At 41.0% G+C, this 25,842-nt stretch overlaps 1 protein-coding gene and 2 long non-coding RNA genes across 4 annotated transcripts; 2 read left to right on the plus strand and 1 right to left on the minus strand.

Annotated features, from left to right (window-relative positions):
- The first annotated feature begins 424 nt into the window (after nt 1-424).
- Nucleotides 425-20,773, plus strand: DNAJC25 (DnaJ heat shock protein family (Hsp40) member C25). Of its 2 annotated transcripts, none has more exons than XM_086315962.1 (4): nt 425-839; nt 13,772-13,924; nt 15,733-16,203; nt 17,578-20,773. In XM_086315962.1, the coding sequence occupies exons 1-4, from the start codon at nt 507-509 to the stop codon at nt 17,698-17,700; spliced, it is 1,080 nt and encodes a 359-aa protein (XP_086172088.1). In that variant the 5' UTR covers nt 425-506; the 3' UTR covers nt 17,701-20,773. The 2 variants fall into 2 exon arrangements, with proteins under 2 accessions (XP_086172088.1, XP_086172089.1); XM_086315963.1 differs by lacking the exon at nt 425-839 and adding an exon at nt 9,829-10,085.
- LOC147367803 (uncharacterized) lies at nt 8,083-9,972 on the plus strand. Its single transcript, XR_015132134.1, has 3 exons — nt 8,083-8,183; nt 9,207-9,297; nt 9,850-9,972. It is a non-coding gene; the product is annotated as an uncharacterized LOC147367803 (long non-coding RNA).
- Nucleotides 14,255-25,786, minus strand: LOC147367804 (uncharacterized). Its single transcript, XR_015132133.1, has 3 exons — nt 25,656-25,786; nt 19,635-19,762; nt 14,255-14,384 (listed from the first exon to the last, which is right to left on the minus strand). It is a non-coding gene; the product is annotated as an uncharacterized LOC147367804 (long non-coding RNA).
- Nucleotides 25,787-25,842: the final 56 nt, after the last annotated feature.

Genomic DNA, 25,842 nt, shown 5'->3' on the forward strand with positions numbered 1-25,842 from the left:
CACTTTAAGTCAGATAACGTCTAGAATCTCTAAAAGTTTAGTTTATTTTTGGAAAGGCAGAATGGGGTTATCGAGACTTGGCTTTAAAACCCTGGGCACACATCTTGACGCTGAAAACCAGATCGCATGAGAGCTAGATTACCAACCGCAGCCGGTGAGGTCGTGATGCCTTAAAGACTGCGTGGAAAGGGGACAGTAGAGCGCTATGCACACACTGGTTAAGTGCACCTCAGAGACAGAGACATCCTTTAGGTCTGTCAGACTGAGAACAAACCCACTTCTCTGGGACTAGGAACAAGTTTTCAAAGCTACCGGAAGCGGCCGGGCTGCTGAAGCATCCTGTTCCCCTAGCAACGGTCGTGAAGGAAGTGGTTGCGGCCGCCGCGCCCGGTGCGCCTGCGCCGAGGCGCCGCGTGCTGACGTGGAGCTGAGCCCCGGCCGCCGAGCGGGGCGCAACGAGGAGTGCCGGGGTGCGGCTGGGCTCTCGGAGCCGTGGCCCAGCCGGGATGGCGATCCCGTTCGCTCCGAGCCGGGGAGCTGGGGCTGCTAACCGGCGCTGGTTAGTGCTGCTGCCGCCCCTGCTGCTCGCGCTGCTGCTCTCGCGGCCCGCGGCGGCCCTGGTGGAGGGACTCTACTGCGGCACGCGGGACTGCTACGAGGTGCTGGGCGTGAGCCGCATGGCCAGCAAGGCGGAGATCGCGCGGGCGTACCGCCAGCTGGCCCGGCGCTACCACCCCGACCGCTACCGGCCCGAGCCTGGCGAGGAGGGCCCGGGACTGACGCCGCAGAGCGCCGAGGAGGCCTTCCTGCTGGTGGCCACCGCCTACGAGACTCTCAAGGTAAGCCTGGGGGCTGCGAGGACCTGCCAGGGAAGCGCGCGGCGCGACCCCGTTGTCACCTGGCCGGTGGAGCGAGGCTCCCTGTGATTCCGGCGCCAAGCTTGACCAGCTCTACCATCATTAGGATGCTCGGGCTTTCCCAAGTGAGGGAGCCCACATGGCCCATTGATGGGAACCCCCTCAGTCTTGGGGAGTAGCTAGCCCCCTACTTTTTGTGGCTGTCTTCGGTATGCAAAGGTTTGGGCTTATGATTTGGTGAAGGCATTTTAATAAGATGCAGCTCACACTTGGAAAGCAGGGTGATTGTTATTACCGAGGTCTGTGATAGAACACTGGAAAGATCTCCAATGACAGTGCGACTGCCCCAATTTGACATGACAGAAACTTGGTTTCGGGGGATGGTATTAATTGTGACATTCAGCTTGGACATAAGGTTCTAGAAAAACACTAAGAACACCAGATGTTTGACTTTTGGCTCTGACACCCCCATGTGACCTTGGATAGTGACTTAGTATGTCAGAGTACCTGTTTCTTCATATGCAGGATTATGGCCATGAAACCTACTCAGTAGGTTGTTATGAGGATTAAGTGATCAATGAGAAACCTCCTATATAGGAGCTGCAAATTTGTGCTTAATGACTTGAGTTTCAAGACTCTGAGAATTTCTAGTAGGAAATATTTTGTGAATATATGTATAGTTATTTAACGAAGGATTTATTGAGTCCTACAGAAATCGGGAGGGCTTCCCTCCTAGATCAGTCAGTCAAGAATCTGCCTGCAATGCAGGAGACCCAGGTTCAGTCCCTGGGTTGGGGAAGATCCCCTGGAGAAGGAAATGACAACCCACTCCAGTATCCTTGCCTGGAAAATCCCATGGACAGAGGAGCCTGGTGGGCTGCAGTCCATGGGGTTGCAGAGTCGGGCACAACTGAGCGACTAACGTACTTATGGGGATGGGGAGATTTAGTCTGATCCTGTTTTCTACTGCAGCAAAAAGCAAACTATAAGAAATCACAAAGTACGAATAATATTTGGTGTGTTACTGTTTCAGGGGTCTCTTCATGCTAATACAACAGCAGTTGCAGTTATAGTGTATTTTTTTCTATTTTTTTCTTTCTTTTTGAGGCACAGTTTTTCATGTTGTATGGTCTGCTTTTAACGACTACTTTGAGTGGGGATAGTATAACTCAACCGTGGATTATTTTTCCAGATAAGATTTCTAGGGCTGAAAATACTGGGTCGAGGAGTTAATGGCTTGCTTTCCAGAGCAGTTCAGATAATATAGAGCCATAAAATCCACCAAATTCGTACCAGCATTGGTGACATTGCAGTTTTCATTGTCAATTACCTGAGGAATGCGGGGTGTGGTGGGGGGGTGGTTTGAGAAAGTGCTGTGGCCACAGGCAACCAAGAGGGCTTGGTTGTCTGTTATTTAGGATGAAGAGTGACTAAGGAAGGACTGCCGAAAGATGGGGAAATTTTTCATAAAAGGCAGCCTGGCACCTGAAGCTCCAGTCTGTTTTCTGCAGTGAGGAAAGAGAGCGGTCCAACAAGCAGCCAGAGCACCTGCCACTGTGCCTCCAAAGCCCCCGTAGCAGAGAAGCGAGCACTGGGCAGTGAAGAACGTCCAGAAGAGAGGCAGCAGAAACACTGGCAACTCTCGCCTTCTGCTGGGGTTGGAGATGGGTAGATTTGGTGTGAAAAGGGTGAGCGTAATATTAACAACTTTGAAAACAAACGCCGAGAGAGACAGTACAGAAAATCTGGCTGGGGGGTGGGAGTGGGGGAACTTGCAGGACTCTTAACTGTTCTTGCTGTTTTCTTGAAGAGACAAATGCAGAGGCTGATCTGGTGGCTCTGTCACGGCTGCCTCTCAGTGTTTCTGCAAGTTTAGGACTGATTCGTCAGCTAATAAAGAGCTCAAGGAAATAATTTGTCCACTCAAGAACAAGGAATTTTGAGGCAGTTAAAAAGAGTAATGTCTGGAGAAAGGCGCACTGTTCCTCTTGATTGGGACAGGTTTGTGGTAGCTGCAGATGCCTCCAAACAGGGAACTAGAATTGGAATTGCGGTGACGGAGGGAGTGAGTGAGTGTTCTGCAGTTTCCCCAACCCTACTCATTATTATTCAGGAGAACGGAAATTACTGTGAGAGAAAAGGGGTGTCTGGACTTAGTTCGGACCCTTGCTGAGCTCTGTGAAACCTTCCATGTTAATTTTATAGAGATAGATATGGATTCCACTTGCAATTGGAACACCTCCAGAAACTTTTTTTTTTTTTAAAAACTTGATTGCAGATGCCCTCTCCTGTAATAAGGAAGAGGACTTTGTCTTGCTGTGTGTGCAGGCAGGTATTAAAAACAAATAGGGTGGTCTGATTTTATTGCTGTCATAACAGAGAATTGTGAGAAAGTTGTCAGAAGATATAATTTCTGGAGAAGGCAGTGATCTGATCAACTGGGGTCATCCCCTCCAGGCAGCAGTGTGTGTACGACGTGCATATTCAGTTGTGTCCGACTCTTTGTGACCCCTGGACTGTAGCCCACCAGGCTCCTCTGTCCGTGGGATTTTCCAGGCAAGAATACTGGAGTGGGTTGCCATTTCCTACTCAAGCGGATCTTCCAGACCCAGGGATTGAACCTGCTTCTCCTGCATTGGCAGGCAGATTCTTGACCACTGCACTGCCTGGGAAGCCCAAGGCAAGAGATGTAACCACTGTTACATCTGTTATATCTGATATCTGTTATGTATCAACCACTGTTACATGTGTTATATGTTGCACTTGGATTATATTCACAGCCTGGAAGGAGGGCTGCTGCTGCTGCTAAGTTGCTTCAGTCGTGTCCGACTCTGTGCAACCCCATAGATGGCAGCCCACCAGGCTCCCCCATCCCTGGGATTCTCCAGGCAAGAACACTGGAATGGGTTGCCATTTCCTTCTCCGATGCATGAAAGTGAAAAGTGAAAGTGAAGTCGCTAGTGAGGCCTAAGAGGTCCATCTGGCTTTTACTTCGAGCAGGTCAGACAAAATAGTGGGAGAAGTTGATGAGTTCAGAGACTCTGGAATAAAGATAACCAGAGACACCTGCCTGGAATTCCATATATCACCTCATGGGGGCAGCACTGCTGACTTGGGACCACTTTTCCTTTCTATTTGCTCTTTCTGATACACATTATTTCTCCATAAACCCTGTGAGTGGAAAAGGAGGGAGGGTCTTGGTAGGGCCTTGGGAAGACTGTGTTCTCCTTCACAGCCATGTTCAGTTATTGCCGGCATATGGCGGGAAAAGTTGATTCTGTATTTCCTTTGTAGGATGCTCAGGTGGATTCCATCTCTGAAATAGTGTATGTGACAGAAATTGTTTCTTTTGTGAAATCTGAAATAACTCAGTTTTAAATTCACTGGAGCCAGGAGCCTTTTTTTTTTTCTCTCCCCCATAATTTTTTTATAACCTCCCTAATTTCCTATTCTTGGTGTGTTCAAGCCTCTTAATTTTTTTTAACATAAATAAGAAGCTATATTATATCCTCATTGTAACCTTAGAGTGGTGTTCCATCAAAACTTGTAACAACCAAGCATCTCTGACTCACCAAAATGAGAATTATATTTGTGTAAGGTATGGTGGGTTTGTGACTCTGAAGTTAGTCTTGGTTGAATAAACACCTCTTTGAGAGAATTTTTTTAGATGGAGATTGTTTAAAAATATGATACTAATGTGATTTAAATGTAGTTGGTCAGACAAGGAGATATTATCACCGTTGGTCATTGTTTTTATAGCAACAGAGATTCTTCCTGTGAATAGAGAGAATGGAAAAAAAAAAAAACAGAGAAAGGATGGTAATAATGGAGGGCAAAGGGAACTTGCCAGTTGCTTTTACCAAGTCATGCTGAGTTCATGTTCTCAAATAACTTAAACTTCCAGATCTCAGCAGGGCTTGAAACCATTATGGTTTCACACGCTGCTTTATATTTGTTTCATAACATGAGTTAGGATGATGAAATAACTATTTATTTAGTGTATTTGACTACTGGGGATTCAGGGGGACTCATGGACTTTGGAAGTTAAGTAAACAGACTCTCACTGGGTCAACGTTGGCTCTTTTTCTGTGGGTATAGCACTTATCACACTGCCCTGTACATACTGAGTAGCCCATCCCCCCTCTCCACTAAACCTTATTTTTGCATATGTATCTATGGCAACTAGCACAGTGTCTGGCACATAGATAATGAAAGTTTGTTAAATACATACTCCTATCTGGAGACAGATTCAGATAGGATGACAATTGAAAGTGGATTTCTGGTGTTTTGACATGGGTATATGAAGCCTACTTTGACATTTTACCCCAAATTAACTGTAGTTTGAAAGAGTGGTACAGATAAAATAAATTGGATAGATATGAATGAAAAATTCCTATGTGAGAGAAAAATCACATTTCTCTTTTTAAGGAGAAATTATTTTCTCAGGGTTTTAAAGTGAGGACATTAATTCTGAATATTCATAAGAATTGGATGAACTAGATAAAATGAGAAGGCTGGCATAGAAGTAAGCAGGTGAGGAAATGGGTGGTAAGGAAGGATGCACTTATAAAACCTGTAACTGGTAGACAGTGGTAGTTTGATAGCATTTTGCAAGATCACCAGAGAAGAACACATAAAAGGTCTTGGAGGTATTACTGGCGTGCAGGTTATCTGATACTTTGAAGGGATGTGTAGAGAGTACCTTCTGTTTCAGCCTTGTCTTGGCAGGGAAGTCACAGGAACACTTCAGTTTCTCTTTATCGGTCTGGTTGATATGGCAGGACTTTCACAGTTAAGAATGATTTGGCAAAAGGGGGATTCTGAACTTCCTGCCTTGTTATGTTACTGTTTATTGTTTTCCTTTTGTATATTCTCTTAATCAACCCTGTCTCCTAACTGGTACTGACGTAAGTTCCAAAGGAGGAGACCGTAGCAATGAAAAAGGCACAGTTCCTGCCTTTAAGCTTTTAGTGTAATAAGGAGACACATACCTATTGTTCAGTTATTATTTATTTAAGTTATATAATTAAATTGTGTAGATTATATTGCAACACTGAGAGGGCACAATTATTTCTTCTTGGAGGACTGGAGAAGAATGTACTCTTTGATCTGGATCTAGAACAGTCACCACGGTTGACTGTGAAGGGACATTTCTGGTAGAGAAAATTCTCGGTCAATGAAAACATGGAGTTGTGGGTGCGCAGGGCTTGTTCCAACAGTGAGATGTACAATCACTTTTATGCTTTTCCCAAGGACTCTGTTTTGGAGGAAGAAAATTAGCTGCATTTATTGGTATTACTATCCTATTGGTGTTATTATTTTTTCTTTTTCAGCATCGAACTGCATTTTAATCAGTCATTCATAATAAATGTGTATCCATAAAAATAATAGAAATGATGTGAACTTGTATTACAGTTGTGATGCTGATAAACAGCCAAGTTAAGTAAGCTTGATAGCAGATAGTTTTCATTCATATTGGTCACAACTCCATGTAACACTTATAAATTTGGGGGGCCTTTTCTGGGTTTAGTGGGAAAGATGACATGTTGAACAGCTCTGCCACTGGCCCAGAAGGATGTGGTACCTTTTGTGCCACATTTGCTATTTCTGCTGTAAACCCATAAGTGTTGTTTACTTTTCACTCATCCCTTAATGTCACCTGTTCAGTTCAGTTCAGTTCAGTCGCTCAGTCATGTCCGCTTTTTGCGACCCCATGAATTGCAGCACGCCAGGCCTCTCTGTCCATCACCAACTCCCAGAGTTCACTCAGACTCACGTCCATCGAGTCAGTGATGCCATCCAGCCATCTCATCCTCTGTCGTCCCCTTCTCCTGCCCCCAATCCCTCCCAGCTATTACTCCCTACTTATGGCCAAGGTTGATTAAACACCAGATGTGTTTAATTCTAGTGCTGTGACTCTCTGACACATGATGTCATCAACAACCCATCAGAGCTTTTGAATAACACAAAAACTACTGAGTTGATGTAATTCTAGGCAGAAACTAAGCACTTGACATGTTAATTTTGCTTGTGTAGGTTTATCATAGGTAAACGGAATATTTTGAGATATTCACAGCACGAAGACCCATAGTGTACTTTTAGAGATTGTAGGGGATCTACTGTTTCTAGGCTAGAAGCCTCTCAGGTGCGTAGTAGGGAGAATGTTTCAGGAGACTGGAAGTAGTTTGGGATGTCCCCTTTAAACTATGTTCAGGTGTGTTGAGCTTTATGTATTGGTGAGTTACTGGATGTTTGAAAGTGGATAAGTAACACAAGTCTGATGTTTGTTTCAGAAAGAAAGTTCTGGGAACAAGATTGAGGATGGATTGGGGAAGGCAGGAAGCTTTTCTTGACTGAACTCATTTTACTTCCACCTTAGTCTTCTGGAATCTCACCATTCCTCTTTCATAACTTGGGAATCTCTTAACTGGTTCATCTCTCATTCCTTAATTTTGAAACTATGGTCACATTTTTCTTCCTTCTTCACCATTGGCTGTCCTTACTTCCTTATACCCCATCATTTAAACTGTCACAGACTGACGTGTGCGGCAGCACACATCCTGGAACTGTTCTTCCCAAGGTGAACAGTGATGGCTAAGCCTCAGATCAGAGGGCTGCTCTCCCTTTTGGAACTGTTTGTGGCATCGGATGGCCATCAAGTAGTTCTTTAAGCTGCTCTCCTTTGACTGCCTTGATGTAATTCTCTCCCTTTGCTCTGAGCTTTCTAGCCATTTCTTTCAGTCTGTATGGTCTTCTTTTTCCTCTGCCTTCACCTTAAACATTGCATTTCCTTAGAGTCTTATCCTTTGGGTACTCTTTCCTTTTTGTTTTCTAAGCTCTTCCTGATGAAACTCAACAGCATCCTTGACAGTCCTGAAATTTGTGCATTTTCTGGGTTCATATTTTTAAATTGTCTCTCATTTGTAGCACAGGTACCCAAAATTAAACATGAAACCAATTCTGTTATCTTTGTTAAAAGCATAAACTTTAAAAGAGGATGACTCTCATACAAAATGAACATGTGTCAAAGATTTTATTTAGCTCATTAATTAATGCAGGAATCAATAAGATATTAAAGTGAAAGTCTCTCAGTCGTATGCAGCTCTTTTCGACCCCATGGAATAGTCCATGGAATTCTCCAAGCTGGAATACTGGAGTGGGTAGCCGTTCCCTTCTCCAGGGGATCTTCCCAACCCAGGGATGGAACCCAGGTCTCCTGCATTGCAGGTGGTTTCTTTACCAGATGAGCCGCCAGGGAAGCCGAAGAGAAAAAATGTCACACCTTTTACAGTCAAGACAAGGAGTGCTGAAATGCCTGTAATACTGGTCAGTATGACAAGGCAGTCATCATTTCCCTTAATTCTACTGGACGCAGTTTGTCTTTGTGTGAATAAGAATTATTTGCATTACTCCCCAGTTTTCCGCAAGTTACTTTTTTTCCTACAAAGTGAAAGTAGGCTTTTCAAAGATAAATGAAAGCATGCCCCTCCTACAGGAATAGGTAATCCCTGGAGGCTCCAGGCATTGGAAAGCTGTCCAGTAATCTTTTTCCTCCCCATTTCAAAACCTTCCACAGTTCCCCGCACCTTATCCGCACGTGATGCCCTCTTCCTTTATTCTTGAAATCACATGGTTCACAGAGTGACTGTAATTAGAAACATCACTGTTCTCAACGTGATTGATTCCTGTACCCCTTTAATCACTAGAAGTCTTATTTTTTTCTACTTCTTAGTCTCTGAAATCTGTTTCTCCTTCATTCCATTCTTTATAATACTGTCAGAGTTATCTTCCAAAAATACACACTTTCTACTCCTACTTGAAAACCATTTTATGTTTGAATAGCGCAGACAGTTCACACTCTAACACTTGAGCATGGCGTGTACGAGCCCCTCCTCCTTTCTTCCCTGAACCTCCGCAGTGCCTCAGCGTCACCGAATCTGTTCTATTCACTATGCTTCTGAACCTTAGCACTTGCTGCTCCCTTTGCCTGGAACAAATTTTGCTGCATCTTATTTACTTTTCAAGATTGAGCACTCATTTCATGCCTTATGTGAATCCTGTTACCAGTGGTCTCAGGCAGAGAAGTCGGTGCTTAGTCCACAGCTTTTCTTGCTTGCTAGGTTCTTCCTGTACATGGGGGAGCTCTTGAGGCCAGGACTTTTGTTTGTCTTTTTATCCCCCTTTGTGTTCAGCACATGGCTTAAATGCCTTGCATAACTATTTGCTGAGCTGAAAATAACTAAGGTTTTTTAAAGCTCAGGTACCCAAATAGATGGTTAACAAACTGAAACACAGGAACAGATCTGGATTGTGACCATGCTGAACTTGAGATATTTCTGTTATATTTAGGAAATGTTCAGGAGATATCTCAAAAGAAGAGGAGCAGGAAAACCAGATCTGAGTGTCACTCTTACGCGGTATAGAGGCGATACTGCAAATGGTGGGTGTTGCTGTGAGCGCGTGCAGACTGAGAAAGGAGAGGTTTAAGAGGGTAGTTGCCTGAGTGGCTGCTGGGCAGGGAACAGGAAGAGAAATGGAACTCGGAGCAGTTAACTTTCTTCCTCTTTAGTAGTCTAAAGAGGTAGTGTAATAATAGTCTGGAAGGAAAATCAGGCGTTATTTTTTTTTTAAAGGATCATTTGTGTGTGAATTTCTTTCAAAAATAGGATGAATATATATATTTTTAAGAACGAACTATTACTGTATTTTCATATATTATTGATTCTTGGCCTTTACCATCCTAAATGGTTTCTATTATTTATATAATCGAAAATTTTAATATGAAACTGGTTGCAATATCAAATTATTGCAGTTTACATCTGTTGAGATCAAACAATTCATTATTTCTTTCAAGGACAAGAACATAATATATTTTTGCCTCTGGGGAGGGGGAATGATCATTTTCACAAGAGAAGGAAGGATTCAGTATTTTCTTTGCTTGTGGGTTTCCTCTTATTCACTTTTGATCTAGATATTGGTGGTTATGTTCCAGTCCTCCTGCATATGCCCAAGAGGATTGGGAGTGGAGTGAACACCAGCAGAAGCACCATTTTTTCCTGTAGAGATTAGAGACAAGGAGCTTATTGCCCTGCTTGTCAAGGCTCAGGACAGAGAGGAGGAAGAAACAAGTATAAAGGTTTTGGCTTTGGAAAGAAGCTGGAATCTCCTGACCCTGGGACCTTAAGATCCACAAAATTGCTGAAAGAAAAAGTACTACCTTATTGAAAGGTAAGACATTACACTGTTTTAAGGTTTAAGCTCTTATAGCCACATTAGCATATCTTTATAAGCTATGAAATCAAGCAGTCATTTCTGCCAAGCCCAGGTTTTTGTGGTAAGCCATCCCACCTTCATGGTGAGGTGGAAACCTGGGTGGCTGGGGAGATGTCTGCAGTGAGGAGAGCCTTTACAAAATTTCATTCAGTTTTGAAATGTTATTTATTGAATGCCAGGCACTGTGCTAGGCCTTGGATATACAGAGATTAATGGATGACCCTACCTGCCTTCTAGAAGTTCTCATTCAAGGCAAAGATAAAAACTCTGATGATTACAATGTGATAAGTGCTATAATAAACGGGTAATAAGTGTAGTAAGAGTGGTCTGAATCTGTCTACTATTGTTTATGTCCTAAGGGTTAATAGAAGCTCATGAGGTTGGGTAAAAGGAAAGAGAAAGAGCATTTGAGTTAAAGTGAATTATCTGTTCAGACATAGATATAAAAGAGCATGTTATACTTAAGAAGAACACACCAAATTCCAGAAGTTGCTATCTAATGTTTGCTGTGGGCAAAAGGAGAGAGAGTGATGAGATGTTGCTAAGTAGGTAAACGCAGGCCAGTTGTGGAGGCCCTGTTGCGTGCCGAGGAAAACTGAGCTTCCCTTACTAGCCACTGGGAAGCGCTGGAGATGACAGACAGACAGACAAACTGTGAGGCTACTTAGGTCCCAAGATGGGCAGGAGGAAAAATAGATATATGATATTAAAATAAGAATGTACATGAAACTCTTTAACTGGGTCCCAGTCTGTCTTTTCTTTTCTCCTAATATTCCTGGTGTCCTGTGTTCTTATTAGGTTGATTCTAAACTCAGTAGGTTCCTGAAGAGTAGGACTTGATGACTTAGATTGTTGAGACTCCCTAACCCCTCAATTTGTGCCAAACTTGAAGCAACCTCATAAAGTGTATTATGCATGGCTCAGCTTAAAATCCATTTTCTTCATTCTGGACAGAAAGCTATAAACCCAGTAAAGAAAGAAGATTGTGACTGAATAAATGCTATAACAAGGGAAACGCAGGCCTTCTTGTCTCTAATCATGACCAAAACAGGGTCATGAAGTTATGGGCCCCAGGGAAAAGAAAACCATTCTAAGAGAAGTCAGGCTTGACCCTGAAACCGTTTAGGGATGAGGCAGTTTGAGGACTCATTATAGAGGGACCTCAATAGACCCTACAGGCTCTGGTGGCAGTAAAGAGCCCAGACATAAGGTATAAATTTTGAAGTTGCTGGTGCTGGAGCGTTAGCTGACCATCCTGTTAATGAAGCTCTGGGCTGGATGGAGTCACAGATCTAGGGGCCAGGGAGAAGATGGTGACTCGGGGTAAGACATGGGTGAGATGCTTGAAGAAGGATATCTGCATTCCATGGATTATGACCTTTACTAAGATAAGAGAACAAAGAAGAGAGCACAGCCACCAGACACGTGGTATCCAGAGAGCGCATTTCAGGGGCACTCAGATCTCGCTGGATGCTGCAGCCAGGAGTGCAGACAGTCAGACCCCGCTGAGGGCTCTGCGGGGATAAGGATGCTGGAGGACTGGAGGAGCCTCACCCTGGGGGCAGTTAGTTTCAAAACTTGTCATCTAGTTGGAGCAAGGAGAAGAATCGTGTTTGAACAAATACATTTCAAAAAGCATCTGCCAAGGCTGGGAGGCTGAGTTTAAAAGGCAATAATTTCAGGCCAGAAACAGCGTATCTATAAAATTAGTCCAAAAAGCAAAAAAAAGGAGGGAGGATGGAAAAATTCTCAAAAAGTGTCCTGAAGTACTCAAAATGAGGTACATCAGATAGGCTTTAGTCTTCAGAGTTATCTGTATGACCTGTAACGTTTTACCCTCTTTAGGTTAGAAGCTCTAGAATATGATGATGGCTTATAGAGGAGAAATGGACTGACAGCTGAGGCGTGTGGCGTGCGGCTTGCAGGCTCTCAGTTCCCTGACAAGGGACTGAACCTGGGCCGTCGCAGTGAAAGCCTGGCATAGGATCACTAGGCCACCAGGGAACTCCTGAGAAAATCTTTTCTGATGAAAGAGAATGTACAAGAAGTGAATTTGAAAATACCAGCCTGAGCTCAGCTTCCCTTATATAACAGATGATTCTCATATCGGCTCTCCATATAGTGCCATGGAATAGACTTTAAATATATTTACATCTAATTATACTAGATACTACTTCATCTAGCTTCAAATTCTAGTCAGAGGTAAAAAAATATTTTGAATGTAATGAATGTAAGAACCGTTACTGAGAATGTGCTCATTCAAATTCAGAATTCTTTTTTTTTTTTTTTTTCCAAATTCAGAATTCTTCATAGGAAATATATAGTGATTTTAATGGGTACAGGAAAGATTTTGTCATTAGCAAACTTTTTATTTTAAATCTAAGAAACGGCATATTGGAGGACTCAGGAGGAGGCCCTGAACAGATCCAAGCGCCTCTGTGGTTACAAAGCACTGAACGTAGATTTTGAAATGGTTTTGCTAATAATCTGCAGCTTTATGAATGTTGAATAATTAATTTTCATAGAAAGAAATCCTCTAGGTTTAAAAAAGATTTTTGTTTTCATAATGGTTTCTGTTGTACTCACTTACAGATAAAAGAATTTGCTGTGGTTTTAGTGTTTAACATTTTTTCTGGAAACAAGACAAGCTGAAAAACAGGTTTTTGTGGGATTAAAAAAAAAGCAAATCATAATTTAATAGCTTTTTAACCTATGTAACTCAGTAAAAGATTGGCATTTGTACCCGTTACAAATTGATTAAAATTACAGAAGGTTTTAAAAAATGTTTTATTTGTAAACATTTGAGCAGCATTTCAGAAGGCTATAATTTTTTCAGCATGTTTACACGATTAAGAAAGAGCTATATACTACTTTATATATGAACTGGGCTGTGAAAATGTGTTATAACAGTAAAGGAATACATATTTTTAACATGTTTTTGTATGATATACGTCATTTGATATTCAAAACAGCCCTGTAAAATTAGTAGGGGAGCTATTAATATCTCTGTTTTATAAGTGGAGAAGAGTGAGGCTCAGAGAGGCTAAAATTTTTGCCTAAAGTCACAGAGGTAGATTTTGACCATTCTACTCCATCAATGTTTCAGTGTTTCCTTGAGGTGAACATAATTTAGTTTTGAGGGCATAGACTGGTTTTGTCTATTTTGTTGTTATCTTCATCTTTGCTTTCAGAAGAAAACCTCCTATACAAGGCTGGGAAATGATTGTGAATATATACAACAGAAATAAACATTCTTTTTTCTGTCAACAGTTACTGAGTGTAGGTGTCAGCATGCTCTTAAAGTTTAAGAACAAATCTATATCCTTATTAGCACCACAGCACTGGCTAAATAAGCATAGTTCATTGCTATTGAAGTGTTTTTATTTTTTCCAGGAGGCCTAATAGTACTCAAGAATTTGAGGAAAAATTTAAATTCTGCTTTATACCTAACATTAAAGTTCTGGAAACAAATTTGTGTGTGCCTTTGAAGAATTACGGGAAATTTTTTCGACAATTTGTTCTTTTACTCAGATTGACTATATAATTATAAAATTCTAGGTTTGACGTCAACAGATTATTAACTAAGGCCATTTTATGAGCTGTCATATGAAACTGGGCATCTTGTTATTTTTATTTTATAGGATGAAGAAACTCGAAAAGATTATGACTACATGCTGGATCACCCAGAGGAGTACTACAGCCATTACTACCACTACTACAGCAGGCGCCTGGCCCCTAAGGTGGATGTGAGGGTTGTGATTCTGGTCAGCGTGTGCGCTATTTCAGTGTTTCAGGTGGGTATTGTGGGTATGTTCATCTACGTGCATGTGAAGGAGTGCACGTTGCCTAGTGCTAGTCATTAAAACTGAACTAGAAGTATGTTTTTGTGCAGTTTTACTTCCAGTTCAGATTAATTTTTTATGTTAGAAAAATATTTAATCAGTTGATAGTATTGGAATCTTTGACGGCAGGAATCGTGCATGTCATTATATAACGACTAAAACTAATTACCAAACAACAAACCCAGATCTCTTCCTCATTGCCCGCTCTATATTTCCCATATAACAGCCAGAGTAAATGTCAACTAGATCCCTATGGTTTACTGGTGGCCCTTGAGCAGCACGGGTTTGAATTATGCTGGGTCCCCTTATACTCGGCTTCTCTGCACCAGTTGCAGTCCTCGTTACAGAAGCACACAGTGGAGGCTGTTGACTTGGAGGACAGGGAGGAACCGTGTATGCGTACAGTCCGCACCTGTGGAGGGCCAACTATGAGTCACACGCAGAATTTCAGAGGATGGGCCCCTCGTGTTGTTCAAGGACCAAACTACTTTCATAGGACTTTTCAATGATTTCCCTTTAAACTTGGGAAAAATCCAAATTCCTTAATATGGTCTAACAAGTCCTGGCATCTGCCTACCAAATGCCAGGAGTGTAGTGCTTGCCACCATTGCAACAAACAAAACCCTCACACATCTCCACATGACAGCTTAAGGGCACTACTGCTCCAGTTTCAAACCCCCTGAAACAGAGTGAAAGTGCTACAGTAACTTTATGTTGTTTTACTATATCACAGAAATACCAGTTCAGCCTGAAATGAGTTTTCCCTACTGTAATTCCTAAACTAACCGTACCTATCCTATCCTCCTCTAGAGGGGAAGAAAACAAAAAAAAGTGACTGGAATGAAGCAATTTCCTAGTTTCAAAATTACTTCTCCAGTTTAATTCCCAGAAATGAAATTCAATTTCTATGACAAGAGAATTCCTATTGAAAACTAAGATTGTATATTTTAAATGTTTCAGCTTTTTTAGTATTGCCTTTTCAACAGGAAGAGGAAGGGCAATTTTACTTTTCTGTTTTAGATAACATAATACTCTAGTCACTTTTTTTTTTTGCGATTAAGAGATTGCTTCTATAATATTTTAGGATACTGGTATAATTGCTGTATTTATTCAGTAAAATAGCTGAAAGGTGTGGTGAGGTACTATATGAGGAGTAGGACTCTTTCTGATAATAAAACCCTTTGTGGTTGAATATATTTAAGAAATAATTGAATGTTTTCCTGCCCAAATAAGTAAAGATTCAAACATACTTGAATCTTTCAGTTCATAATATGGTGAACATTACTGTGGTATGTGCAGATGGTTTAGGAAATAGATAAATATCGTTGCCTGAGTCTATACCCTGTGATTGTTTGAAAGAAACTCCTTACCACCTAGTTTTGCCATTTGACTCCTCCAGTAAGTAGATTGCAACTTTAAAGAGAGAAGAGAGATTTCTTAACTGTGATCTAAGGAGGCGTCGGATGGTAGAGATGTGGGATCAACAGGTACGGTGTGATTCCCCTGAGCATCCTCTGATCCTGGGTGTCTCCTGTGGAGAATCACCGGCTTTTTGGCTCAGCTGATGACTTATCTGACTTGTCAGTCCTGAAAATTCCTATGTCCACACAGCTATTATTCAACTGTATCTTTAACCTACAGAGTAAGATCTTTGATGTCTCTGTTTTTAATCGGAATGGGTTTTTTGCAGGCAGGGTTGTGTTCACCAAGATGAATTTTGGTAATAAAAGTGACCCGTTTTTCTTTGTTCAATATTCTAGTTTTTCAGCTGGTGGAATAGCTATGACAAGACGATCAGCTACCTGGCCACAGTGCCCAAGTACCGTATCCAGGCCATGGAGATTGCCAAGCAGCAGGGGTTACTGAGAAAAGCCAAAGAGAAGGGTAGAAACAAAAAGTCCAAAGAGGAAGTTCGTGACGAGGAGGAGAACATCATAAAGAACATTATAAAAAGTAAAATAGATATAAAAGGAGGCTATCAGAAGCCCCAGATACGTGACCTTCTCCTGTTTCAGATTCTCTTAGCTCCTTTTCACCTGTGCTCGTATATAGTGTGGTATTGCCGATGGATCTATAATTTTAACATCAAAGGCAAAGAATACGGGGAAGAAGAAAGACTGTATATCATACGTAAATCTATGAAGATGTCAAAGTCTCAGTTTGATAGTCTAGAAGATCATCAGAAAGAAACTTTTCTTAAACGGGAGCTTTGGATAAAGGAGAATTATGAGGTGAGTAATGACTCTGCTGTGATTTTTACTGTTATCTTCCTTACCAACTTAAAACTAAAGGATCACAGAAGTGTGCTCTAATTTCTGAAATCGAAGAGTTCAATGTGGATAAAGATCTTTTGTTGACAATATAACTAGACAATAAAACTAGCAAGTTTTTAACCTGTGAATTTGTCCTTTTAAAAGATGAACTTCAAATACTTTAATTTACTAATGCTAAACATTTAAAGAATGGTCTAATTTGTTATGTTAAATTGCACTGGGATAGAATGTATGTTTGCAAGGATGTCACCATTTTCTGTTAATTGCACTAAGTAAACTTTGACCGTAACATCATATGGAAACCTGAACTAATTTTATGGCTGACCCAACCAATGTATGAAAAGCTTTCACTTTTAAGTAGTTTAAGCAGCCCACTATACAATAAACTGTCTGTCATGGGTGCTATCCTGGGCTGAATTATGGTATTATGTGAAATTATCTTAGGCATTACTTCCTGAAATTTGGAAGGAACGTAATTTCTTTCTAAAATTTGATATGGCTGTGAGATTGGTTATGAAAACTTGTCCATTTAACGTCAACTGACATCCACTAAAGATGATAGAAATGAAAGATATTCTTTGTTTTTAACCTCTGTGGTTTATTTAACCTTCTTTGGGAACTTTAAAAATATTTTGAAAAACCAATAATTATCTTTGAAGATAAAAGAAGTTGTAAGTTCAGTTTGGAGATAGAAGTATTTATAAGGTCACTTTGTTCCTTGGTTAGGCTCAACGTATACTTAAAGTCATCTGTTAAATTTACTGAGTACCATGTTAAGAAAATTTATGTTGATTCTTTAATATTGGATGTTAGTTGTAGAGAAGAAATGTTTAAACCCTTTAAACTCACATATAATTTCAAGGAAGAAAAGAATGTATTTCCAGGTTATAGAAATCAGTGGAAAAAAACACTAGTTCTTACATGAGTTGTTGTTTTTTTATTTTTTAATTTAACACTTAATGTTAAAGTGCTTAATTGCTTAGTATTTTTTGGTGCATGGTCTTCAGAAGACAAACCAATACATCCATTGGAAACTTTTACCTAAAATTATATTTGAAACATGTAAACATGCTGTTGTTGTTCCGTTGTTGTGTCCAACTCTCTGCGCCCCGTGGACTGCAGCACACCAGGCCTCCCTGTCCCCCTCCATCTCCCGGAGTTTGCCCAAGTTCACGTCCATTGAGTCAGTGACGCTATCCAGCCTTCTCATCCCCTGCCGCCCTCTTCTCCTTTTGCCCTCAGTCGTTCCCAGCATCAGGGAAACATGCCTAAAGCTGATGAAAACGTTTCTCTTTGGATTGTCAGGTCAGTTTGTGTTATTTATACTTATAGGTCTACAAACAAGAGCAAGAAGAGGAACTAAAGAAAAGACTGGCAAATGACCCTAGATGGAAAAGATACAGGAGATGGATGAAGAATGAAGGCCCTGGACGGTTGACATTTGTGGATGACTGAAGACCGCTGGAATGCTGCTATGCCAAACCTTAACTGTGATACTATTTTCATACCTGAATTATTTTAGCAGTGTATCGACTGCACCTCAGCAGCAACTAAAATTCCTCAAGAATTAAACAGAATAATGTAGACATTTAAACTTTCCCTTCAAACTTTATACATAAAACATTTATGATTGTTCAATTTTTATAATCGATTTGTGGATTTTGTTAAAAGACTTGACATGAAGATTTATTAGTTGCCATTTGAAAGTTTTATATCTTTAGTTAAAAATTTGACATGAAAATTTATTAGATACCATTTAAAAATACTACGTGTTAAGTGTTTATTCTTCAAAAGTGTTTCCTTATTCTTTGTTATAGTGCTACATTTTTCTGCTTTTGTGACCTCTGATAGTTTCACAGAACGTAATTATAACAGCATTTAATAACGTTATTGAGCGTGTCTTTCTAGACACAAACTTCTTCAGCAAAACGAATTCAACTATCATGTCATCTTCATGACAGTCATTATAGGATTGAAATAAGTTCAAAATATCTCTCTGGGAGAGTCTTCTGCTGGGCTGTCTCTATACTATCTCCCCCAGTCATAATATTGTTAATAAGATCAGAAACTCTCCAGGAGAGTGAATGTACCTTCCTGTCCTTGTGGGATGGTCTTGATTACAGTCATTATAAGACTATAACTGTGTTCGCAAACATTTCTCCAGAAGAGGACCTTGTAAGAAGGTCTTTTTGTACCACAGCATTGCTTTCTTAATCCTCCCTTCAATTAAAAAAAAAAAGAAAACTGACAGAGCAGAAGTAGTGTAATGAGAAATTCATATATTATGAAGTCCTTGATGAAAAATCCATTTTATGTGAGCATCTTTACATGAATTTAAACCAGAAAGAAGAGGTGCATGGGTGTGTGCTGTTCTATCAGACAATGAGATGTAAACGTTTTATACGTGTGGAAGTGAAAGTAATTCACATGTATTTGAATTGAGTGTGATACTGGAGCAGAGTATCAAAACACATTCATGGTAGTTGGTCAGTACTCCTGTTAAAAGATACACCCCAGCCCATCATAGTAATAAAATGGTTGCAATATATCCCAAGTTTGTTGATATGCCATTTTAAGTCAAAGATTAACATATTGCTTTTGTATTATTTTAAAAGATGTAGCATAAAAGTATAGCATAGTAGATAGGCAGAATCAGTTTCTCCTCAAAGGAAACTAGTCCTTTCAAGAGCTCAGCCCAAATATCTGACACATACAAAGATGCAGGAGGGAAAAGTTCACCATACTTGTTAATATAGCAAAAGATCTGAGGTGGATTATTTATTTCTGTGAGTGAGGGCCTGTTACCTCATTAGAAAATTAGGGGAGCAGCCTGGCTAGATTATCACTAAGGTCCTTTTGCAGCTCTAAAATTATATAATATTTATATTTTTGTAGACTTCAGATGAAAGTGTTTTATGCATCCATTCTTTTTTGGGAGGGTGGAGAAGTCACAGCCCTAAATTATAGGAAGCTGTGTTTCAAACCCCAAATGCCCAACTCTTAACCATAGATAAATGCCTTTTAAAGGTGCTGCAGTTGTCTGTAGAGTCAGTAATCCCTCTCAGTGAATGTGTTATCGTACATTTGACACACAACAGTATTATCTAAGAATGAGAGTGTGTACCATGTGTTACGAAGACCAGAAAGAAATGTAGGTACTTGCACTTCTGTTAACATTTCAAATAACTTAATGATTAACTGTATTTTTTTTTTTAAACCTAGTGGTAAGGAAAAATAAAAGGACTGAATGTGTTAGCATTCATAAAGGTTGACTGATGAAAACAGTGTATCTTTGGATATTATTTTGCATATATATGTTAGATTGCTGTATTTCTTTTGGTCTTTATATAGGAATCTCATTTCTGGAATTGTTCTGGCAACCTGCTTACCTGGTAAAAGTTTGGTCTGTCTTTTGGAATCATGGCCATTGCCTGGGTAAGAGGAATGGACTCTCCTTCACAGGACTGTGATTCTTCTCTCCCCTTTCCTCAGCAAAATGGCTTTATGCTTCAAAATCCTGGAGGAAAGGAAGGGCAATTAGTTGTATCACAAATGTCATTCAAGTATCCTGGGTATCTTTACTGTCTCCTTACACTGCCCATCCCCACCAAAAACCCAACAGCTTCTCCATTTTAGAAACATCTGGAGAAGAATCTTGAGTAGGGGATCCCAGAATCCCACTATAGTTAGAAAACCTTTCTTGAGCTTCATTTTAGAGCTATCACCATTTCCTTTTTACTTGGAATTCAGGAGTTTACAGAGCATAGTTGCTTCTTGGTTTCTGTTCATCACTTCATGTAATTGAGGTCTGTGCTAAAACTACCCTTAGAGTTACATTCACATCAAATATCCTCATAGCATATTCCAAAACTGATCCTTCCTTCATTGGTCTAATTTCTTTATGAATTCTCTAAGTTCTACAAATTATAGGTTGCAGTTTCATAACACATCTATCAAGTAGGGACCATGCCTAGAATTTTAAACACTACAAGTGGTATACAGAAATTTAAAATAACAAGTGGTATATGGAAATTTAAAATATTACATGAAAAAATAGTTCAGTTTACAGAATTGACAACTATTTTAGTACTATTGAATGTACGTTTAGAAAATTGTAGTTTATTTCCTTTGAGATTATTTTTTGGACTGAAAGGGCAGTAAACTTTTTAACACCCATGCCTTGGAAATATTTTCCTTGAGTGGAAGTCAACTGCTAAGCTTACGTTCTGCTAATGTTATAAACCAGTGAGTTAGCCCCAAACTGAAAGTTCTGTGGAAATTAAAGACAAATGGCTTTTATTAGACATTAGTATGAATAGCTCTAGCTACTTAAAGACTTTTTATCGGACATGGTCTCTGGAGTTATAATTGTGCCCTTGAGGCAGATAAATGTTGATACCTATACTAAATAGTTGTGTATGGATGAATTATAATTTTATTTACAAAATGTGATATTCTTCACATTTAAATATGTACTAAGGCCAAATCTGAACCCTAATAACTAAATAAAATTTGCTAAAGAAATTAACTTTTCTGGTTTCCTCATCTGTGAAATGAGGGGATCTTTTTAGAGAATCAGGACTTAATCTATAAGCCTGAAAATTTATATAGGTTTAGGGTCTTAAGTAGATTAGATGGCTTGCAATTGAGAAATGTTACACATTATTTAAGTAAAAAGCCTACATAATTTGTCATAAACTTAATCAGCTTCTTAAAGGATCAGAGTATCCTTGACAGTTGTGTATATAATGGGTCACATGACTTTAGTTCAGAGACATACAGGATTTCTTACAGACTCCTCCCCAGCTTCATTATGGGATGAAGAAACTTCCTCCCATTTCACTGTGTCTTCTTTTGTGACCTCAAGACGAATGAGCAGAATTCAGTCGCATGGTTCAGGCTTTGCAGCCAGATCAAAGTTTTGCTTCTTGGCCTTTTGGCTAAGATCAAGTTTAGGATGGGGACTTCCGAGGTGGCACAGTGGTGAAGAATCCGCCTGCCAATGCAGGGGACGCAAGAGATGCAGGTTCGATCCCTGGGTTGGGAAGATCCCCTGGAGTAGGAAGTGGCAGCCTGCTCCTGTATTCTTGCCTGGAAAATTCCGTGGATGGAGGATCCTGGTGGGCTACAGTCCATGGAGCTGCAAAGAGTCGGAAGCGACCGAGCACAGACCAAAGTTTAGTTCCTGGCCCTACAAATGATTAACAGCTTGACTTTGGACGAGTTAACCTCTGAACCACATTTTTCTCATCTCTGATAGTGATACTAACTTCATAGGATGATTATGAGAATTAAACAAGATGGGGTAAAATGCCTGGCCTATATTAAATGTTCAATAAGTGAGTTCCTCTGCCTTTCAGAGAGAACAAGACAGTCATTTTTGTTAAAAATCCATGGTAATACTGTTGAGTGATTACAAACCTGTTGTTTCTTTGCTATTTTAATAGGTATTTGAGTTCCTTACTTTGTGCAGAGTACTGTGCTAGAGTGAAAAGTCACACTCCTTAGCGTTGGGATTTGTGTCTTAAATCAGCTGCCTGCCCCTTGTTGCCCTGGGGTACAAGGTGAAACAGCTGAGATTACAGCTCAGAAAAGAATGAACTTTGAGAGCAAATAATCTGCTCACTAGTTCAAGGCAAACATTTATGGAAGGGATATTTCCAGCAAAATACAGAGGCATGCCTGGAATGGTTGCTCAAAAAGACATCAAGTAGCCCTAAGTTACACTGCCTCCCAAAGTCTTAAGCAGCCTGTAAAAATCTCTGCAGAGAAGCTGAATCTATAAACCTGTTGGTGAATCGTTCACTCCTGATTCATCATTCTAAGTTCTAAAAATAATGCAGTGGGTATAAGGAAGTAACATGGATTTTTATGGTACATTATATTGTGTCACATTAAATATAGTTGTTAATGTTTTCCTGTTTTTAGAAAACTGAAGGTAGCAAAAGAAAACACATCATTTTATCATTTATTGGAGAAGAGTGATTTAAAGCCTCTTTTCTGGAAAAAATAACCCACTGTTAAAAGGTGACAAAATACATATTAGGAGTGAGGAATTATAGATCGTAACAGGGAAACAAATGAAATATTTGTCTTTAGAAGGACACTGACATTTCTAAAAGTACTGAGGTTCTTAGAAACAGTGGAAATTTTTATCTTAACCAAGGGGAAAAAAATGTGTAACAGTCTCTAACACACTGGTGACCTTTTACTGAAGTCTTGACTCCCCAGCTTCAGTTCGTTTTATGTCTTCATCCCAGATTAATATTCCTAAAATATCTTACCATGTGGCTACCCCACTGCCACAGACTTCTGTTTCTTTTGAGGTCTCCCGTGACTTGTAGTCTTAACAGCTTTGTATCCTCTATTACTCACTAGAGCCTTCTTCATTCGTTAACTGATTCCCTGGCCTCCCGTTCTCCATCTTGGAATGTGTTCCCCTTTTGGCTTTCCATCCGTCACACACACATATCCAAAGTCTAGGTCTCACCATCTAAGGTGAGCTTTTCCTAGTCCTTCCAGTCTCTATCTTTGAATTCTTTGCCACATCTTTTTAAACACAACTTTTCTGTCAAGAATTTAGTCCTGTTTCCAACATGTACTTTCATTTTTTGACTAGAATGTATGTTAAGTTCCTTGTGAGAGAACTTGCCCCTAGAGGGCTTTAAAATTTGTCAGGAGACAAGAAAAGTTCTTTTTAACACCCCAAAGACTGAACACATAGCTCATAAGATGAATAGAAAAAAATGTTCAGCCTCAACAGTTAAGATATCTAAAAGACTTAAGGCACCATTTTCCATCTATTAGGTCAGTAGACATAAAGAACCACAATATAGATTTGTGGGTACAAAGAAATAGCCTTCTGGTGGGAATAACTATTGCTATCACCTTCTGGAGGATAAAGTGGAGAAAACTTTTAAAAACTATTTATCTTTGATCCTGTAATTCCACTTTTAGGAATGCATCCTGAGGAAATAAAAGACATGCACAAAGCTGTTTGTTTAAGGCGGCCACCACAGTGTTAAAGAATAGGGCAGTAGCTGAGTAAATTCTGATCCAGTTGCATAATGGAATACCACACAGTCATTAAAAATAATAAATGAAGAGTGTATCTTTTTATGACTGCCCCTGGATCGTTTCTAGTATCAGCATTCTGGTTTTCCTTTGGGAAACTGATCTTCCCCTTTCAGTCTACAGTCTGAGTGGACTGAGAAACCAGCAGTTTGGGTTCCCCAGAGAAACAGACTCAGATGGAGATTTTCATGCAGAAAGTTTGTTGTTTAGTCACTAAGTCGTGTCTGACTCTTGGGACCGCATAGACTGTAGCCCACCAGGCTCCTCTGTCCATGGGATTTTCCCCACAAGAATACAGGAGTGCATTGCCATTTCCTTCTCCAGGGGATCTTCCCGACCCAGGGATCAAACCTGCATCTCCTACATTGACAGATTCTTTACCACTGAGCCACCTGGGAAACTTTGTTGTTGCTGCTGCTGCTGCTAAGTCGCTTCAGTCGTGTCCGACTCTGTGCGACCCCATAGATGGCAGCCCACCAGGCTACCCCGTCCCTGGGATTCTCCAGGCAAGAACACTAGAGTGGGTTACCATTTCCTTCTCCAATGCATGAAGGTGAAAAGTGAAAGTGAAGTCATTCAGTCGTCTCCAACTCTTAGCGACCCTATGGACTGCAGCCCACCAGGCTCCTCCGTCCGTGGGATTTTCCAGGCAAGAGTACTGGAGTGGGGTGCCATTGCTTTCTCCAGGGAAACTTTGCTGGGGAGTGTCAAAATCAACAGCTGTGGCGGGGCAAGGGGGATGGGGAACGGTCCAGGGACTGGAAATTAAGCAGAGAGAAGAGCTGAACTGTGAAGCAGCTGTCATTAAGGCCTCGGATGACCCCAACCAGGAGCCTGGACTCATCCTTCAAGTGAAAGAAAGTGAAAGTGTCAGTTGCTCAGTCGTGTCCAACTCTCTGTGATTCCATGGACCGTAGCCGGCCAGGATCCTCTGTTCATGGAATTCCCCATGCAAGAATACTGGAGTGGGTTGCCATTTCCTTTTCCAGGGGATCTTTCCGACCCAGGGATAAAACCTGGGTCTCCCATATTGCAGGCCGACTCTTTACCATCTGAGCCACCAGGGAAGCTGCAGCCTTGACTGCTAACTCCAGCAGAGGGGGCTGGAGTTAAGATCTTTTACATCCCACATCAGTCATTGGATGAGAGCTAACAAGGGGAGCGGTGACTCTGGTTAAGGGCAGTTTCCAGAGTGACTCAGCTGAGAGGCGTCAGCTGCTACTACTCCCAGCAGATGGGGGAACCAGTGCCTTAGTCCTAAATGGGAAGTTGGGTGGTACCCCACAGCACCCACTAGAGGTGGGGCTGACCCCACCCCACATCCTGCTCTTGGCCAGGTGCAGCTAATCTGAGCATTCCAATACCACACAACCCTTGCCTTCAAATAGTGACTGGTTCAGGGGTGGACCCATGACTCAAAAAGGTCAGTGAGATCCATTATGGGGATTTTTGCTGGAGCAATTAGAAAAGATGCTTTATTGCCCTTGGGTTTCCTAGGCTGGGACAATGAAAGCATGGAACTTTCTTCACAGCACTACAGGGAGTCTAGGGGACAATGAAAGCATGGAACTTTCTTCACAGCACTACAGGGAGTCTATTTACCATTGAAGAAAACAAGGCCAACAGTCAGAAAAAGCAGAGTGAAGAGATGGGAGAATGAGAGCCTTACAGCTATTATTTGGGCAATTCAACCCATTTAAAGTCCCTGAGCTTTTCAGTTACTCAAACTAGCATACTATCTTTTTGGATTCCTGTTTAAGTGGCTTCTGACAAATACAATGGAACACAAGAATAATAAGGAAATATTCATAATGCTAAGTGAAAAAAATCAACAAAACATTTTACATATAAATAATGATGCCGGTTTTGTAAAACTAATTACTATAAAAAAGGAAAATGCAGTACAACAGAAACAATGGTTACAGTTAAAAGGAGGAGATGGGAATGAGGCCAGCTGAACTGTGTGTTCGGCAAAGAAGTCGGGGTCTTGGATTTTATACTACTTACCCTACTGACCCTACCAAGTCAACAGGTTGGATTCCCGTCAAAAACAGCTAAAGGGTATTGTAGAAACCTGTTTCTGAAACCTGTTTTGAGGACTTCCCTGGGGATACAGTGATTAAGACTCCACGCTTCCAATGTAGGGGGTGCAGGTTCAATTCCTAGTGGGGAGACTAGGATCCCACATATGAAGTGACCTGGCCAAAAAATAAAAATCGAATCTTGTTTCCGTTCCATTGAACCCCACCCATCGACCCTCATCTCCCGAGGATGACACCTTCTGAGGCTTAGAAGCCTTCACACCGGGGCCCTTGTTTCTCCCACTCACTGCACACCTCGATCCAGCCACGCACAGTCCCGGTTCCGATTCTCCAGGAACGCGTCCTCGCCTTCTTCATCCCCCACGCCCCACGCCCACTCCTGCTCCTCCTAGAAGGAAGCCCTAGGCATCGACGTGGAAGTGGGCGCCCCTGTGTGGGCCCCGCTGCGCGGATCTGGGGGACATGTGGGGACGCAGGTACC

Source organism: Bos grunniens, chromosome 8 (genome assembly GCF_055505025.1).
Source record: "Bos grunniens cultivar Pamir isolate PY7600 chromosome 8, Bosgru_T2T1.0, whole genome shotgun sequence".
Taxonomy (NCBI): domain Eukaryota; kingdom Metazoa; phylum Chordata; class Mammalia; order Artiodactyla; family Bovidae; genus Bos; species Bos grunniens.

Coding starts and splice junctions, on each gene's coding strand:
- DNAJC25 (XM_086315962.1), top strand. CDS start 507: ATGGCGATCCCGTTCGCTCCGAGCCGGGGAGCTGGGGCTGCTAACCGG. Junction 13,925..15,732: donor GCGCTATTTCAGTGTTTCAG/GTGGGTATTGTG, acceptor TCAATATTCTAG/TTTTTCAGCTGGTGGAATAG. Junction 16,204..17,577: donor GGATAAAGGAGAATTATGAG/GTGAGTAATGAC, acceptor TTATACTTATAG/GTCTACAAACAAGAGCAAGA.